Raw genomic sequence first — 19,710 nt, 5'->3', positions numbered from 1 at the left:
TCAATTGCATCTGGCCGATCGGACGTAGAGGTTGTTGCGCCGGTAGTTGGCGTAGACGAAGGAGACGTTGCCGTTCTGCGGGATGGAATGGCCGTTGTTGAGGAGGCAGACGCCGGAGCCGATGCACCGGAGCAGCTTGGGGTCGACCGGGACGAGGGAGCGGAAGTTGCCGCACCGCAGGTGGATCTTCGACATGGAGCAGGGCCTGCCGGTGCGCTCGTCGCCACCGCTGCACTGGTTCACCACCTCCACCCTGTACCTCGCCGAGAGGTCCCTCTGAGGCTCGCCGAGGCTCTGCCATATGACGAGATCCTTCCGGACGTTGCACCGGCCGGCAGCGGCGGAGAGGGTCGCGGCCGCCACCAGGATGACGGTGGCCATGAGCACGGCGATGGAGCAGGCCGTCGACGTCGTCATGCCGATGAGCTGTTCGTTAGCGCGCCGGCAGATCTAGAGTTCAGGAGGAGAAAGACCAGAGGTAGCAAACCATGCACGTACGATTGCTGGACTACGCGGTCCGGCTGGAATTATATATGCACGCATGGCAGACGTATATCTGGAGAGTTTGAAAATAATAACTTGAAAAGAAAATTAATTTGGAATTGTGATCAACATTGTGGGATGCATCTTTGGATATATGGCAGCTTAAGGGCATCTCCAACGCGGACCCTTAAACCTCCCACATACGTCCAGACCAGGTGGTGTGCCCGTGTTGTGCCATCCAAGGTGGGCTTGTATCGGTCCGCTCAGCGTTTCGGACACATTTTTTTCCGTAAACCGAAGACAAACTAGTGGGATTTTGTGGGTGTCCGGACCACTTCCACGGCCGCGTCTGACTTCCCTGGCCCACCAAAAACTAGGGGGCGAGGTTCTCGAGAAAGTTCAACCAGGCGGCGGATGAGGTGTGGGGCAAGAGCGACAACGAGGAGGACATCGCCAGCTCCGCCCCGGCCGTGCCCTGCCGGCACGACCACGAAGCCGGCACACGTCCGCGGGAGCCGCCGGCAGCGAGGAAGAGTACTACATGGTAGTTTGCCGCCGCTCGGGGTCCCAAGAAGGCCACCGCTCTTCCCCTCCCATTGAAGCCAAGCTTGATGGGTTGAACATCGTCGGCTGATTAGCCGCTTGGCGGCGACGTTACGGAAGGAGAGCCGGAGAGCGCCGAGGCGAAACCGAAGAAAGCAAAGGCAATAGTCGGAGCTTCAGTTCTCGGGGCTCATGGCCGAACATGGGGACGGGCGCTGGTGGTCATTTAGATTATGTTTAGAGTAGGGTTTAGTCCGGTTTATATGAAAAATGTAATGATTTTCCTCCGGTTTATATGAAAAAAGTCTGAAATGTAATGAATTTCTTTTAGTTTATATGAAATCCGTGGTGTTTGCGTGAATTTCATCCGGTTAGTTCAAACAGTGGTTAAGGTAGTATAAAGAACACCAGAAGTAAAAACACATCTAGGCGTGCCGCCGTCTTCGCCCCTCATCGGAGCCGGGCAAACCTTGTTGTAGTAGACAGTTGGGAAGTCGTCGTGCTAAAGCCACATACGATCAGTGCACCGAAACAACTTCTATATATAAATAATTAGCCCCCACTAACCTATTTCTCTCAACATGCAAGCATGCCACCTCATCAAACAACATGCACGACAAAAGGCCCATCACAACATGCAATCATGCATAAAAATGTTCATCTCAACATGCAAACATGCATGAGATATCTAATACCTATTCTAAGACTATAATTAATCTAACACAATAAACATATCTATTTGCGTTTTAAGTTTCATATTATTTCTCTGAATGTTTATCTTGCATACAATCAAATATCAATGAAATATATTGCAAAATATTCCTGCAACAATGTGCGAGGTATCATTTAGTTAGTTATTAATTATTAGTTATATCTAAATAGCTAGCCCGCATTAATCTATTTCTCTCAACATGCAATCATGCCACCTCATCAAGCAACATGCATGACAAAAGGCACAACATGCAATCATGCATATAAAAATGTTCATCTCAACATGCAAACATGCATGAGATATCTAATACCTATTTTAAGACTATAATTAATCTAACACAATAAAACATATGTATTTGCAGTTTTAATTTCATATTATTACTCTGAATGTTTATCTTCCATATAATCAAATATCAATGAAATATATTGCAAAATATCCGCGCAACAACGTGCGGGTATTATCTATAGTTAGTAAAATGGGCATACCGTGATAGGTCATTCTATCCTATGTCGCCTACGTACATCTAGGATTGACACAAGCCGAGGTGAGCCGGACTTGGTCCGAGCTTGCCGTTCCTAGAGCCGAGCTGCGGTGAGCCGGAGAACAAGGCTCAACCCCAGCTTACCTTCGGCTTGAGCCGGCTGGGCCGGCGCGTCATAAACAACGATGATTTATTTCTTCTTTTCTTTTTTGGCGAATTTGCAAGTTCTGAAAATTGCTACAAGAACTAGCCATTTTGAAAATGTTAAAACAAGAATCTTTTAGAAACTGCTTTGCCTGTTAGCACTTAGCACGATGCCTAACCACCAGCACAGATATGTATTATTATCATGCAACTTGTGTGTGAGACGATCACGACGTGGCCAAAGACTTCGTCTCGTTTTTCTCCCATAACCTTAGGCGTCTAAGCCAAACTCTCTCCTCTAGGTTTCACCGATGAGCCCACGGATTCGCCTCCTCTCTGCCCGCCGTTCCGGCGGTCGGTGGAGGGAGGGGAATTCGGGTGCCTTCGTTCTGATTAGTAGTTTAGGTTAGCATTTTTAGTCCTTGTAGATGCGGGCTCGAGCGCATGGCGGCGCTTCTTCTTCGAGTTTGTTTTCCAAACTTTGATCCTCCTCAAATTCGCCCGTCTAGACGTAGTCAACAGACCTCGGCGTAGTGAAAGAATTAATGAAGCGTCTCAACTCCCGTAACATGGGAGCCCACAGTTATATATTGATTGGGCGAGAAGGATCTCGCGGTCATGTACATGGTGCGGTTGAGGGAGATCTCCAACCGTGGAGATAGATTACAATGAGAGAAGTAGAGATAGAAAGATAAAGATGAAAGATTACAAACGTGTAGCACAAGGCTATCTCTATCTATTTTGTTACAATATTTCTAACACTCCCCCTTAATCACAACTGCACCAAGTTGAGATTACGACGAAACTCTTCAAAGCCTTTTGCGGGTAAGGCATTTGTAAACCCATCTGCAAGCTGATCCTTTGAAGGAATGAACCGAACATCCAATTGCTTGTTTGCAACTCGTTCTCTGACAAAGTGAAAATCTATCTCAATATGCTTTGGCCTGGCATGAAAAACTGGGTTAGCAGTGAGATAAGTTGCACCAAGATTATCACACCATAAGCAAGGAGGGTGCGCTTCTGGAATATTGAGTTCTTTTAACATAGACTGAATCCAAATAACTTCAGCCGTTGCATTTGCCAAAGCTTTATATTCTGCCTCTGTACTTGACCTCGAGACTGTTGACTGTTTCTTTGCAGACCACGAAATTAAATTTGGACCATAGAATATAGCAAACCTGTAAGTGCATCTAGTGCCACCCCTAGTTGGTTTTGGAGTATTGACGACAAACCTGGTTGAGGGACTAATGTGTTTGTGTGAATTGCAGGATAACACAGGTAGTAGTCCCTCATTGATTCGGTTTACCTACCGGAGATGACCCCTAAAAATGTGTGAAGACACTGAAAACAATGGTGGTATATGAAGATATTCACAACGAAGATTATGACTCGAGAAGACATTCACGTGAAGACTATGGAGTGCGAAGACATAGCTGTTTCGTAGTTTCCTTTTCTTCTTTGTTGAGTCATAGGAACCACCGTACTGTTAAGTGGGGTCCAAGTGAACAAAGTCAGAGTGACTGAAGTGATGCTCAACCAAATCCTATGTCTTTGAGCGAAGACAATGAGAGCGAATCTTATCTAGAGCTGGATGAGTCAGCTTTACTTGTAGCCCAAGTCAAGCTGCCGCGTGTGTTTGAAATCTGACCGTTGGACACGGTCAGTTCTGTTGGAGAACGCAGTAATTTCAAAAATTTCCTACGCACATGCAAGATCATGGTGATGCATAGCAACGAGCGGGAGAGTGTTGTCCATGTACCCTCGTAGACCGTAAGTGGAAGTGTTATGACAACGCGGTTGATGTAGTCGTACGTCTTCACGATTCAACCGATCCAAGTACCGAACGCACGGCACCTCCGAGTTCAGCACACGTTCAACTCGATGATGTCCCTCGTACTCTTGATCCAGTTGAGGCCGAGGGAGAGTTTCGTCAGCACGATGGCGTGGTGACGGTGATGATGAAGTTACCGACGCAGGGCTTCACCTAAGCACTACGACGATATGACCGAGGTGTGTAACTGCGGAGGGGGGCACCGCACACGGCTAAGAAATCAACTTATGTGTCTATGGGGTGCCCCCTGGCCACATATATAAAGGATGGAGGGAGGAGGAGGCCGGCCCTCATAGGGCGCGCCCAAGTGTGGAGTCCTACTAGGACTCCCTAGTCCTAGTAGGATTCCACCTCCCACATGGAATAGGAAAAGGGGAAGGGAGAAGGAGAAGGAAGGAAGGGGGCGCCCCCTTTCCCTAGTCCAATTCGGACCAGTCCATGGGGAAGGGGTGCTACCACCCTTGAGGCCTTTCTCTCCTTTCCCGTATGGCGCATTAAGGCCCAATACGAATTCCCGTAACTTCCGGTACTCCAAAAATACCCGAATCACTCGGAACCTTTTCGATGTCCGAATATAGCCTTCCAATATATCGATTTTTACGTCTCGACCATTTCGAGACTCCTCGTCATGTCCATGATCTCATCCGGGACTCCGAACTATCTTCGGTCATCAAATCACATAACTCTTAAATACAAATCATCATCAAACGTTAAGCGTGCGGACCCTACGGGTTCGAGAACTATGTAGACATGACCGAGACACATCCCGAGTCAATAACCAATAGCGGAACCTGGATGCTCATATTGGCTCCCACATATTCTACGAAGATCTTTATCGGTCAAACCGCATAACAACATATGCTGTTTCCTTTGTCATTGGTATGTTACTTGCCCGAGATTCGATCGTCGGTATCTCAATACCTAGTTCAATCTCCTTACCGGCAAGTCTCTTTACTCGTTCTGTAATGCATCATCCTGCAACTAACTCATTAGTCACAATGCTTGCAAGGCTTGTAGTGATGTGCATTACCGAGAGGGCCCAGAGATACCTCTCCGATACATGGAGTGACAAATCCTAATCTCGATCTATGAAAACTCAACAAACACCATCGGAGACACTTGTAGAGCATATTTATAATCAGCCAGTTACGTTGTGACATTTGATAGCACACAAGGTGTTCCTCCGGTATTCGGGAGTTGCATAATCTCATAGTCTGAGGAACATGTATAAGTCATGAAGAAAGCAGTAGCAACAAACAATACGATTAAGTGCTAAGCTAACGGAATGGGTCAAGTCAATCACATCATTCTCTAATGATGTGATCCCATTAGTCAAATGACAACTCATGTCAATGGCTAGGAAACTTAACCATCTTTGATCAACGAGCTAGTCAAGTAGAGGCATACTAGTGACACTTTGTTTTGTCTATGTATTCACACATGTACTAAGTTTCCGGTTAATACAATTCTAGCATGAATAATAAACATTTATCATGAAATAAGGAAATAAATAATAACTTTATTATTGCCTCTAGGGCATATTTCCTTCAGTCTCCCACTTGCACTAGAGTCAATAATCTAGTTCACATCGCTATGTGATTTAACACCAATAGTTCACATCTTTATGTGATTAACACCCATAGTCCACATCGCCATGTGACCAACACTCAAACGGTTTACTAGAGTCAATAATCTAGTTCACATCGCTATGTGATTAACACCTAAGAGTAATAAGGTATGATCATGTTTTGCCTGTGAGAGAAAAAAAATTAGTCTACGGGTCTGCAATATTCAGATCCGTATGTATTTTGCAAATTTCTATGTCTACAATACTCTGCACGGAGCTACTTTAGCTAAATGCTCCCACTTTCAATATGTATCCAGATCGAGACTCAGAGTCATCCAGATCGGTGTCAAAGCTTGCGTCGACGTAACTCTTTACGACGAACTCTTTATCACCTACATAACCGAGAAATATTTCCTTAGTCCTTTAAGGATAATTTTGACCAATGTCTAGTGATCTACTCCTAGATCACTATTGTACTCCCTTGCCAAACACAGGACAGGGTATACAATAGGTCTGGTACATAGCATGGCATACTTTATAGAACTTATGGCTGAGGCATATGGAATGACTTTCATTCTCTTTTTATTTTCTGCCGTGGTCGGGTTTTGAGTCTTACTCAACTTCACACCTTGCAACACAGGCAAGAACTCTATCTTTGACTGTTTCATTTTGAACTACTTCAAAATCTTGTCAAGGTATGTACTCATTGAAAAATCTTATCAAGCGTCTTGATCTATCTCTATAGATCTTGATGCTCAATGTGTAAGCAGCTTTACCGAGGTCTTTCTTTGAAAAACTCCTTTGAAACACTCTTTTATGCTTTCCAGAAAATTCTACATCATTTCCGATCGACAATATGTCATTTACATATACTTATCAAAAAGGTTGTAGTGCTCCCACTCACTTTCTTGTAAATACAGGCTTCACCGCAAGTCTGTATAAAACTATATGCTTTGATCAACTTATCAAAACGTATATTGCAACTCCGAGATGCTTGCACCAGTCCATAGATGGATCACTGGAGGTTGCACACTTTGTTAGCACCTTTAGGATTAACAAAACCTTCTTGTTGTATCATATACAACTCTTCTTTTAAGAAATCCATTAAGGAATGCTGTTTTGACATCCATTTGCCAGATTTCATCAAATGTGGCAATTGCTAACATGATTCGGACAGACTTAAGCATCGCTATGAGGGAGAAAATCTCATCGTAATCAACACCTTGAACTTGTCGAAAACCTTTTGCGACAATTCGAGCTTTGTAGATAGTAACACTACTATTAGCGTCCGTCTTCCTCTTGAAGATGTTGGGGAACGTAGTAATTTCAAAAAAATTCCTACGCACACGCAAGATCATGGTGATGCATAGCAACAAGAGGGGAGAGTGTTGTCCACGTACCCTCGTAGACCGAAAGCGGAAGCGTTAGCACAACGCGGTTGGTGTAGTCGTACGTCTTCACGATCCGACCGATCAAGTATCGAACGCACGACACCTCCGAGTTCAGCACACGTTCAGCCCGATGACGTCCCTCGAACACCGATCCAGCCGAGTGTTGAGGGAGAGTTTCGTCAGCACGACGGCGTGGTGACGATGATGATGTTCTACCGACGCAGGGCTTCGCCTAAGCACCGCTACAGTATTATCGAGGTGCACTATGGTGGAGGGGGGCACCGCACACGGCTAAAAGATCAAACGATCAATTGTTGTGTCTCTAGGGTGCCCCCTGCCCCCGTATATAAAGGAGCAAGGGGGAGAGGTGCGGCCGGCCAGGAGGGGCATGCCAGGAGGAGTCCTACTCCCACCGGGAGTAGGACTCCCTTGTAACGCCCACGATGCGGCTATATCTCCCACGTGTCGAGGCACGACTTAGAGGCATAACCGCATTGTGGTTTTGTCGCAAGAAGGGTCATCTTCACACAATCCCATGTAACGAACAAGAATGGGATAAAGAGTTGGCTTACATTCGCCACTTCACACAATACATAAATATAATTCATACATCATCCAAAATACACACATATAGACCGACTACGGTCAAAATCCAGATGAAAATAAGATAACCCCAAATGCTAGATCCCCGATCGTCCCAACTGGGCTCCACTACTGATCATCAGGAAAAGACACATAGTAACGACCCCGTTCCTCATCGAACTCCCACTTGAGATCGATCCCATCATCTGCACTGGCATCGTCGGCACCTGCAACTATTTTGGTAGAATCTGTGAGTCACGAGGACTCAGCAATCTCACACCCGCGAGATCAAAACTATTTAAGCTTATAGGGAAGGATGGTGCAAAGAGGTGGAGCTGCAGCGGCAATAAGCATATATGGTGGCTAACATACGCAAAAGAGAGCGAGAAGAGAAACAACGGAACGGTCGTCATCTAGCAATGACCAAGAAGTGATCCTGAACTCCTACTTACGTCATACATAACTCAAACCGTGTTCACTTCCCGGACTCCGCCGAGAAGAGACCGTCACGGCTACACACACAGTTGATGTATTTTAACTGGGTCAAGTGACAAGTTCTCTACAACCGGACATTAACAAATTCCCATCTGCCTCATAACCGCGGGCACGGCTTTCGAAAGATAATACCCTGCAGGGGTGTCCCAACTTAGCCCATCATAAGCTCTCACGGTCAACGAAGGATAAACCTTCTCCCGGAAAGACCCGATCAGTCTCGGAATCCCGGTTTACAAGACATTTCGACAATGGTAAAACAAGACCAGCAAAGCCACCCGAATGTGCCGACAAATCCCGATAGGAGCTGCACATATCTCGTTCTCAGGGCACACCGGATGGGCAAGACGTCGGGTTGGCATAGACCCTGGTTGCCCAGGGGGCGCCGGACATCGCCCAGTTTGGGCCAGCACTCGAAGGAGCACTGGTCCGGGGGTTTAAAATAAAGATGACCCTCGGGCTCGCGAAAACCCGGGGGAAAAGGCTTAGGTGGCAAATGGTAAAACCAAGGTTGGGCCTTGCTGGAGGAGTTTTATTGAAGGCGAACTGTCAAGGGGGTCCCATAAATCACCCGACCGCGTAAGGAACGCAAACTCAAGGAACATAAAACCGGTATGACAGAAACTAGGGCGACAAGAGTGGAACAAAGCACCAGGCATAAGGCCGAGCCTTCCACCCTTTACCAAATATATAGATGCATTAATTAAATAAGAGATATTGTGATATCCCAACATATCCATGTTCCAACATGGAACAAACTTCAACTTCACCTGCAACTAGCAACGCTATAAGAAGGGCTGAGCAAAAGCGGTAACTTAGCCAAACAACGGTTTGCTAGGAAAGGATGGTTAGAGGCTGACATGGCAATATGGGAGGCATGATAAAGCAAGTGATAGGTAGCGCAGCATGGCAATAGAGCGAACATCTAGCAAAGCAAAGATAGAAGTGATTTCGAGGGGTGGTCATCTTGCCTGCAAGGTTCTCAGAGTTGTCGACAGCTTGATCGTCGTAAACGTACTCAACAGGTTCCTCGTTCACGAACTCGTCTCCCGGCTCTACCCAAGACAAGACACAAGCAACGGAACCACAATCAATCATGAGAAATGCACAAGCAACATGATGCAAAACATGTATGATATGCGAGATATGATATGCGATGCATATGCATGCTCCGGAAGGAAAATGATGAACAAGGCAGTAACTTGGCAAACCAAGCATGCCACTGGAAATATGAGATGATTTTGGTCGAAATCGATATAAAGATCACCGGAAACGGATGCACGGTTTGCAAATTGCAAGCAAAACAAGAATGACACGAATCTGCGATTAACAGCATGATAGCACTTAAAATGCAACAAACAACAATGCTACAGCACTCCAACATAGCAACAAAGCATATGACAGTAATCTACAGGAGATGCTTGACAAAATATGAACACTGAGCTACGGCTAGATCACAAGATAACAAGCTCAAACAAGCATGGAAAAAGTGCAAAAGATAACAGGTTCACAGACTTAGTGAAATTACTGGACATGGCAGAAAACAGCATCAGGTAGCAATGTTCAGAGCACGAAATCAACATGCTACAGGAAGTTAACATGGCAAAACAAGGCATGGCAGTATTCTACTAAATGCATATGACAAAAGTCCCTTACTGACCATAAGTCAAAAAGGGCCAGAAGATATGATGGCAACCTTGTAAACATAGCAAGTTTCGTTATCAGGTTTCAGACTTAGCAGAAAACAGAGCATGGCAGAAATAATAATATGAAGGCATCTTGGTGAGCTTGATGCACTCACCACAAGGCAATGCATGACAAAACAAGCATACCTACAGAAAGAAGGCATATCTATAAAGCTATCCATGGCAAGAACAAAATCATAGCATGTATGGATCACCTACAACAAGCTTGGCAAAAATGAATATCATGTTAAGAATCTGCCAGAAATATTTTATAGCAAAAGTAGAGCAAGATAGAGTCATGCTATGGCACTCATAATTGCAAACAAGGGCAGGAATGGATCAATTACAACAATATTTACAAAAGATCCTGACTGAACATCTCCAAAATATGCATGGATCTCTCTGTAGCATCAAGTTTACATGGCAACAAAATAACAGCAGACAAAGACTTGGAGAATTCACCGAGTCCCTGAAATCAGAAACATTACGGGGCCTAGTTTGCATACTTGTTCTAGTCACCACAGAGATCACAAAAGTACATGGAATATACCACTTGAAAGATGGCATGGCATACAACAAAACACATGTAGAGCTCATGCCCATAAGATGCACATATTAAATGATACAAAAATGACAAATCTCCAAGTTCTGCTAAGATCCAGCAGATAACAGCAACTAGCACTCTTGCACGAGAGATTTGGGCATCAAGATGGCCTCTAATGAACATGGTGCAATTGAACAAAATGAAGAGCATCACGAGACGAACAATTTGACATATTACACGCGCGAAACAGAGCTATGTACCGAGAGTTATGCAATGATGAACAGGAGCATATCATGTGAAAATGCAAAGACTTGGGGAAATTTTAGGGTTCGGGAAAAGTCAACCGTAGGGTAGTCTTCCAGATCCGATCGAGGAGAGGGCGCTCGGACTCGGGCTCGGGCTCGGCCGCCGGAGCTTCGAGGTCGCCGGCGCGAGGGAGGACGAGGGGGACGGCGAGGAGGCAGGAGAGGAGGCCGGCGGGGAGGAGGTGCGGTCGTCGGCGGGCAGCGGCGCGGCGGCGGCGTGACGACGGCGGGCACTTGCGACGAGCGGGGCACGGCGGCCGGCGGCGGCGACCGCGGCGGAGGGCTGCGGCGGCGCGGGAGGCGGAGGGCGCGGGCGGCGAGCGCGACCGGGCTCGGTGGCCGGGGACGGGCTCCACGGGCTCGGCGGCGGCGGCGTACGGCCCGCCACATGGCAGCGCGCCACTGGTCCGGGGCGGCGGCGCGAGTTGTCCGACCGGCGGCGGACACGTCCGGCGCGGCGCGAGGAGCGGGTTTGGGTTTCTGTTGAGGATATAGACCTTAGAGTCACCCGCCAGGAGGGGCCGGGTTACCCATAATGGTTATTGCCAGAAGCCCGACGCCAAGCTTGAAGACGGTGGGCCAAAGATGGGCTTAAGACCCGGATATGGCTTGAAGCCCGTAGTTACAATCATTATCATGGTAGAACTTGTAGTGTAAGGCAAGAATAGTTGAGAGTCCGAGCCGGACACTCTTATGAGCCGGCCGGGACTCTGAGAGTTGCTGGGCGTCAGCCTCCCTATATAAAGGGACGACCCGGCAGCGGTTTAGGGACAAGTAAGATCTCGCCGAGAGCCAGGCATAGCAATTAAGCTCCCTGGTCCTCGAAACCCTAATCAATACCACCTCAACTGGACGTAGGCTTTTACCTTCACCGTAAGGGGCCGAACCAGTATAACCCTCGTGTTCCTTGTCCCGTTAACCCCTTCAAGCTTCCAAGCAGCGATGGCTCCACGACTAAGTCCTAGCTTGAGGATATCTGCCATGACAATTGCACGACAGTTGGCGCCCACCGTGGGGCCAGCGCACGGTGGATTTGAGTTCTTGAAGGGCAGCTTCGAAGGGCTCAAGGGATACGCTGTGGGCCGGATGACCAAGAGTCGTCGCGGCAAGCTCTACATCAACGATGCAGACTGGGGCCCCGACACCGGCTCAATTGAGTACGGGTACCGGGTCCCCTTCGGCGGAATTCATGTTTTCATTGGCAAGATTGGTGAGCCGGGCCCTGAGCCGGACCTCTGCGCCGATCTCATCGAGACGGCTCAGCGTGCACGACCCGCCCGAGCCCGGCCTGCCTTAAGGCATGCTTTTGTGGGATGTATCCATGGAGGGCCCTCTGATCGATCTGGATCTGGTGATGAGACGACCACCGGCTCTGACGGCGAGTCGTCCACCGATGAGTCAAACTCGTTGTATCAACTTCAAGATGGCAGGCTCATGGGTTGTTCCGATGGTGACAGTATTCCGGACCCGTTTGAGCCGCCAAGTCAGGTTGGAGTCTTTATGGCCGGTGCACAGCCTGTTCAGAACCCTGCTGCTGGAGCGGGAAACCCGGTGCCCTCGCCGGCTCAGGTGCTAATGGATCTAACGGACAAGATGACGGCCCTGTTAACCGCCCCGGTTGACCCGGCGGATCAAGCTCAGCATGATGCGGAGGTGGAACAGTTAAAGTTGGATCTGGTGAAAGCTAAGGAGGATCTGGCAGCAGAAGGGATCAGGATGGCTGCGGAAAGGGCGGCTCTCGATGCCCAAACCCAGTTGATTCAAGCGCAGTCCTTCCGGCTCACGATGGATCAAAACGCGTCCAATGAGGTCCTGAGAAGGAGGCATCAAAAGGCCCAATCTCGACTCCCTCCGGTTTACGATCCACGAAACCTCTTCAACACGCCAGGTGCAGGGTCTAGTAACCCGCCAGGGGTCATAGTGCCCGGGTCTGGGACCCCTATTCAGCCACAAGTGATGGGGCCTCCCCAGATGCCCCCTGCCCCGCCTCAGTACGTGCCAATACCACCGGGTCATTATGCCAACCCGCTGGAGAACATGGTCGCCGCGGCAGCACGGCTGGCGGCTCTCCCAATTGACGGCGACTCTCCGACGGCTATTGAAACCCGCCGGGTCAGGGAACTCCTTTAGACGGCACTGGCGCAGCAAGAGGCGTACTCCTACAGCCGGGACAGGATCCACTCGACCCCTCGTCCAGGCCGGAGCCCGAGTTACAGCAGACACATGGTCTCAGCGACCGGCTCAAGTAACGTCCGACGCCATGACCCACCCTCTGGCCATGGCCCCGCTCATAACGGAGCCTTTCACGCAGCAGGCCAAGACAGAGCGCGGCAAGAGGCGGAACAGGTGCCTCAGTTGACGGCTTACCAGACTCCCCCGACTTATTTGACGACTTCCGTCGACGTGGGTATCCCTACCAGGACTGGGGGTGTCCCTTGTTTAGTGCCAGCTATCCGCAATGAATGTCTACCCAAGGACTTCAAAGGCCCTAGGAAGGTGCCTAATTACACGGCAGACTTACAACCCGCAGCCTGGATCGAGAGTTATGAGATGGCTATGGAACTGCTGGAGGTCAGTGAAGCGGCCATGGCTAAGTACTTCACCATGATGTTAGATGGGACTGCCTGCACTTGGTTGAAAGGGCTACCACCGAATTCCATTGGGTCTTGGGCTGAGCTGAAGGCCCGGTTCATCCAAAACTTCAAGGATACCTGTAGGCAGTCTATGTCAATTGTGGATTTGACTAACTGCAAGCAGCAGGAGGGTGAGTCTACGACACATTGGGTTCGCCGGGTTAAGGAGATAATACATTCCTCAGATAAGATGGATGCCGGCTCTGCAGTCTTAATGTTGGAGCAAATTGTCGTTTTTTGCTCCTAAAGATGAAACTCGGGCGGCTTAAGTGCGACTGCAATGATATGGGTACACTAATGGCGGCTCTTGTCAAGTACGCCGATTCTGATGGTATCAAGGACCTCGCTTCAGATGATGAAAGGACAGGGAAGGGAAAGAAGAATGGCAATGGCAAGGGTCCTCGGCATAACCCGGGAAACCAAGGAGGAGGCAAGCGCAAGGCCGATGGCAGCCTAGAGTTTGTAGCCAACGCCAGCTCACAAGGTAGTAACCAGCGACGCAAGGGGAGGCCCCCTCCCCGAGGCGGCGGGTCAGGCCCGACGCTGGAGCAACTGTTGAATGAGCCTTGTCCAAGACATGGCTCTAGAGAGAAGCCAGCAACCCATCTATGGAAGGATTGTGCAATCATGAAGGCCTTTAAGAATTACAATGGCCCGGGCGGCGGCTCAGGCGCCGGCGGCTTTCATGGCCCGGGAGGCGGCTCAAATTCTAACCCTCAGAACGGTCAAGGGGGCTTTAATCAGCAGTCTGGCCAGGGTCATCAACAGCAGCAGGGAGGTTATCAGACCAATCCAAAGCAGCTTAGCGGTGGACAGTATCATGTGTTTACCACCAGTCTATGTAAGCGAGATCAGAAGCTTCATAAGAGGGCTGTGAATGCTGTTGAGCCGGCGGTTCCACGCTACTTGCGGTGGTCTGAGCAGCCTATAGTGTGGAGTAGGGAGGATCACCCTCCCCGGGTGGATAATCCGGGTCACTTGGCCCTGGTGGTGGCTCCTCAGGTGGGAGGATATAAGTTCACTAAGGTACTCATGGATGGAGGCAACAGCATCAACATCCTCTATTATGAGACATTTCGTCGTATGGGGTTGATTGATAAGAATCTCAGCCAATCAAACACTATTTTCCATGGTGTGGTACCTGGTAAGTCGGCTTACCCAGTCGGGAAGATCGAGTTGGAAGTGGCCTTTGGAGATGAGCACAACTACAGGGTGGAAAATTGACCTTTGAGGTGGTCAAGATAAGAAGTCCGTACCATGCCATATTTGGGCGGCCGGCTTACGCCAAGTTCATGGGACGGCCGTGTTACGTATATTTACAGCTCAAGATGCCGGGTCATAATGGGACCATTACAGTTCACGGCAGCCAGAAGGTGGCCTTGGAGTGTGAGGAAGGCGATGCAGCTTATGCAGAGTCTGTCTGCGCAACAGAAGAGTTAAAGTTTTACAAAGACAACGTTGACCCAACAGACATGACTTCTCTGAAAAAGCCGACTACGGAGCATGAGCCGGCGATGAAATTCAAGTCGGCTGATGAGACTAAACTTGTCGATTTCGTTCCAGGAGATTCATCTCAGCAGTTTAGCATCAGTGCCAATCTGGATCCAAAATAGGAAAGAGCGCTCATCGAGTTCATCCGTGAGAATAGGGACATTTTCGCATGGAAGCCGTCCGACATGCCAGGTGTACCTAGAGAACTCGCTGAGCACACTCTCAATGTTGATCCAAAATTTAAGCCGGTCCGCCAATTCCTTCGGCGGTTTAATGAAGAGAGGCGGAAAGCCATTGGAGAAGAGGTGGCCCGGCTCTTGGCGGCCGGGTTTATTGTTGAAGCCTTTCACCCAGAGTGGTTAGCTAACCCGGTGCTCGTACTCAAGAAGAACGGCACTTGGCGGATGTGTGTGGACTACACGGACTTAAACAAAGCGTGTCCGGCTGATCCTTTTGCCCTTCCCCGTATTGATCAAATTATTGATGCTACGGCAGGTTGTGCGCGCTTAAGTTTCTTGGATGCTTACTCCTGATATCATCAGATTAAAATGGCAGTTAAGGACCAGGAGAAGACGGCATTCATCACTCCCTTTGGAGCCTTCTGCTATGTGTCTATGCCCTTTGGACTCAAGTGTGCACATGCGACTTATCAGCGCTGTGTACAGAACTGTCTTCATAACCAGATTGGGCGCAATGTTCATGCTTATGTGGATGATATTGTGGTTAAGTCCATAAAGGAGGAAACCCTGATAGATGATTTAAGGGAAACCTTTGATAATCTCCGGGTTTACAAGATGATGCTTAACCCGGCCAAGTGTGTTTTTGGTGTTCCTGCAGGCAAACTCTTGGGTTTTTTGGTTTCTGACAGAGGTATTGAAGCTAACCCGGAGAAGATCAAGGCCATCACCTCCCTGGCTAAGCCGGCGTGTATAAATGACGTTCAGCGCTTGGCGGGTCGCATCGCTGCTTTAAGCCGGTTTATAAGCCGTTTGGGTGAGAAGGCCATGCCATTATATCAGTTGATGAAGAAAATTGATAACTTTGTCTGGAATGATGCAGCTAATACCGCTTTTGAGGATTTGAAGAAGCAGCTGGCAGAGCCCCCAGTCCTTGCTGCTCCAGTTGACAAGGAGCCTTTATTACTGTATGTGGCTGCTAATACACGAGCCGTCAGTGTGGCCGTGGTGGTGGAGCGCAAGGAAGAGGGTAAGGAGCATTTGGTTCAGCGGCCGGTTTATTATGTCAGCGAAGTGCTCATTGAGTCCAAGCAGCGGTATCCGCATTGGTAGAAGCTTGTTTATGGTGTGTTCATGGCGAGCCGGAAACTTAAGCATTATTTCGAGGGTCATCCCATCACTGTGGTCAGTTCTGCCCCTCTCGGTGGTATCATTCAAAACAGAGAGGCCACAGGGAGAGTGGCTAAGTGGGCTATAGAGCTTGGACCTCATCGTCTGAAATACGTACCACGCACTGCTGTTAAGTCTCAGGCCTTGGTGGATTTCATCAATGATTGGACAGAGTCACAAGTGCCCGAGCAAAAGCTGGATAACACATACTGGACTATACACTTTGATGGGTCCAGGCAGTTGGAGGGCTCGGGGGCTGGAGTCGTGTTGGCTTCCCCTAAAGGTGACAAGTTCCATTATGTGCTACAGTTGATGTTTCCTTGCACTAACAACGTGGCTGAGTACGAGGCCTTGCTCCATGGTCTTCGGATGGCTAAAGAAATGAGCTTGAGCCGGGTAAGGTGCTTCGGCGACTCAGACTTGGTGGCTCAACAAGTATCAGGAAAGTGGGATTCCAAGGACCCTCTCATGGCGGCTTATCGCCGCGAAGTTGATGCCATTGCTGGGCACTTTCAGGGTTACCAAGTGGAACACATCGATCGCAGGAAGAACGAGGCGGCTGATGCTTTAAGCCGGCTGGGCTCTCAGCGAAAACCGGTGCCGCCTAATACTTTCCTGGACGTCTTGTATAGCCCTTCTGTTAAGTTGCCTACAGAGGAAGACTTGGCTGTCCCTGACCCGGAGGCACGACTGGTGGCGGCTCTCCACATCATACCGGACTGGACAGTACCTTATTTGGCTTACATGACCCGGGGAGAGTTGCCTGAGGATGAAACTTTGGCCAGACAAGTAACCCGGCGGGCTAAGTCAATGATTGTTATCAACGGCGAGTTGCATCACCATAGTGTTACAGGAGCATTTCAGCGTTGTGTCTCCCCTGAGGAAGGTCAAGAGATCTTGCGTGAGATTCATGAAGGGGATTGTGGCCATCACGCCGGCTCAAAGTCTCTTGTGGCCAAGGCTTTTCGCCATGGTTTTTATTGGCTGACGGCTCATGCTGATGCGGAGGACTTGGTCAGTAAATGTGATGGTTGCCAAAGGTTCTCGCGACGGGCTCATGTGCCGGCTCAGGAGCTGAGGATGATCCCAATTACTTGGCCCTTTGCGGTCTGGGGGCTTGATATGGTTGGGCCTTTTAAAAGGTCCAAAGATAAGAAGACCCACCTCTTGGTGGCAGTTGACAAATTTACCAAGTGGGTAGAAGCAGAGACAGTTAGCAAGTGTGATGCAGCCACGGCAGTTCAGTTTATGAAAAAGGTGATCTTTCGTTTTGGCTTTCCGCACAGCATTATAACTGACAATGGCACCAATCTATCCAAAGGCGCCATGGAAGAGTTTTGTCAACGAGAGCATACCCGACTTGATGTTTCCTCAGTGGCTCATCCTCAATCCAATGGTCAAGCGGAGAGAGCTAATCAGGAGATTCTGAAAGGCATCAAACCCCGGCTTTTGGTTCCTTTGCAACGAACGCCGGGTTGTTGGGTGGAGGAGTTGCCCTCCGTGTTATGGAGCATCAACACTACTCCTAACAGGTCTACAGGTTTCACTCCTTTTTTCATGGTTTACGGGGCAGAGGCAGTCCTCCCAAGTGACATCCGTCATGACTCGCCTCGAGTGGCGGCTTACGTTGAGGCGGATAACGAACAGGCGCGCCAAGATGCTCTTGACTTGTTGGACGAGCAGCGTGATGTGGCAGCAGCTCGCTCAGCAATTTACCAACAGGACCTGCGCCGTTATCATAGTCGCCGGGTTAAATCCCGGGTCTTCCAGGAAGGCGATCTGGTGCTCCGGCTCATCCAAGATCAAACAGATGTGCATAAGCTATCCCCGCCTTGGGAAGGGCCCTTTGTGGTCAGCAAGAATTTGCACAACGGGTCATATTACCTCATTGACATTCGGGAGCACAAAGATTCACGTAAGTCGGAGGAAGAAACCCGTCGGCCGTGGAACATAGCTCAGCTTCGGCCTTACTACACTTGAGCCACCGGCTCTCATAATGTACATATTTCTCTAAGCCATGTATATATATTATGATAAGCAATAAAGCAGGACCTCTGTCCTTTTTTCTCCTCCAAATGTGCACGTGTTGTTTTCATTGCAAGATTACATGATAACTTGAAGGAGAATCCGGCTTATGATCGCATTCGAATCTAGCCGTAGGCAATAAAGGTCATTTGGGGGCTTCCTGTTCAAACATAGGTCGTATTCGAACCAAAGAGAACATAGCTGTCGATACCCATTTGATTGGCAAAGTGCCGAGCTCATTGGGAAGTTTTCTTTGATCATATTTGAATCTTAGTTTAACCCCTTTGGGAGCCGACATGGATCGTATTCGAATCAGTGTCGTTAAACAATTCTTAAAGTCATTTGGGGGCTTCCTATTCAAACATGGGTCGTATTCGAACCAAAGAGAACATAGCTGTCGGTACCCTCTTGATTGGCATCGCCACACCCACTGGGGGCTATATGATCGTATTCGAATCCTAGCGTAACCCCTTTGGGCCGGCTCTCTAGTCGTATTCGAACCGGAAGCCCCTAAGTTCTTCTGCTTTATAGCAAGTTTCTTCTGATTCTTTCAAAGTGTGTACGGCCGGGTCTCACTTTGTCGGCTTAACTTTGATTTACAGTGCTAGTCGAACACAACAGACATTATTAAGACTGGTAAACCAGAATTGAGGTATCAAACTCATAGTCCGGGTTATCTAAGCCGGCAGTGTGCTTGCAGGTTGGATAGTTGAAGACAATTATTTAAACTGAAGGAACATGACTGATCAACTGTAACCCGGAGACATATAAGGAAGCAACTTTCATAAGGATTCAGCATTCAATACGTGCGCGATGGCACGGCCCAGTTAAAGTATTGATCCTACTCTATTACAAGACTCATCGAGTCCAAAAGGATGGAGCATTGTTTTATAAGTCGCCGGCAGAGTTAAGATGCTTGCTGGGTTGACGTCTCCGGCTCATCCCTCTCTTCTCCTCCGGCTGTTCCCAAGACCTGGAAAGTTGATGACTTCCAGTCGATGCCGCTCAGAGCTTCGAATTGAGCTTCCTCGTCAATTAACCCGGCCGGGTCAATCTCCGGGGCGAAGGTGTGCTGACGAGTTGGCGGGATTAAGCTGAGGGCTTCATAGCGCGGGGTGGGGATCCTCTGATTTTCCGCATTGTAACCCGGCTGGTACTTGGTCAGATCTGTGTCATTTCCAATGAGGGTGGCCACCGGGCGCACGATCTTCACGCAGGCGGCAAAGTCCCTTTGGTCGAAGGCTGTGCCGTCTTCCTTCAGACTTGGATAGCCGAGGGCGATGTCCGCCGGGTCTAACTCAGGAAGGAAAGCCTTGGCCCGGCTCAGCGCGGCGATAGCTCCGGCTCTTGCAGAGGCCCGTCGCAGCTCTTGGATACGTTGCGGCAGAACGGCGAGCCGGCGAAGCAGTTCCGCCAGGTGAGTCGGCACCTCGTTGGATAGGGCCACCACAGCCA

The 19,710-nt window shown here is 49.0% G+C and overlaps 1 protein-coding gene across 1 annotated transcript; it reads right to left on the bottom strand.

Annotated features, from left to right (window-relative positions):
- On the bottom strand, window positions 1–417 carry LOC109780967 (TPD1 protein homolog 1A-like). The gene has a single exon (XM_020339549.1). It carries the CDS (start codon window positions 415–417, stop codon window positions 1–3), a length of 417 nt encoding a protein of 138 aa, XP_020195138.1.
- Between the last annotated feature and the right edge of the window lie 19,293 nt (window positions 418–19,710).

The sequence above is a fragment of the Aegilops tauschii genome, chromosome 5 (assembly GCF_002575655.3).
Source record: "Aegilops tauschii subsp. strangulata cultivar AL8/78 chromosome 5, Aet v6.0, whole genome shotgun sequence".
Classification (NCBI taxonomy): domain Eukaryota; kingdom Viridiplantae; phylum Streptophyta; class Magnoliopsida; order Poales; family Poaceae; genus Aegilops; species Aegilops tauschii.
The sequence above is the reverse complement of the archived record's forward strand: the minus strand, read 5'-3'. Positions and strand labels throughout refer to the sequence as shown.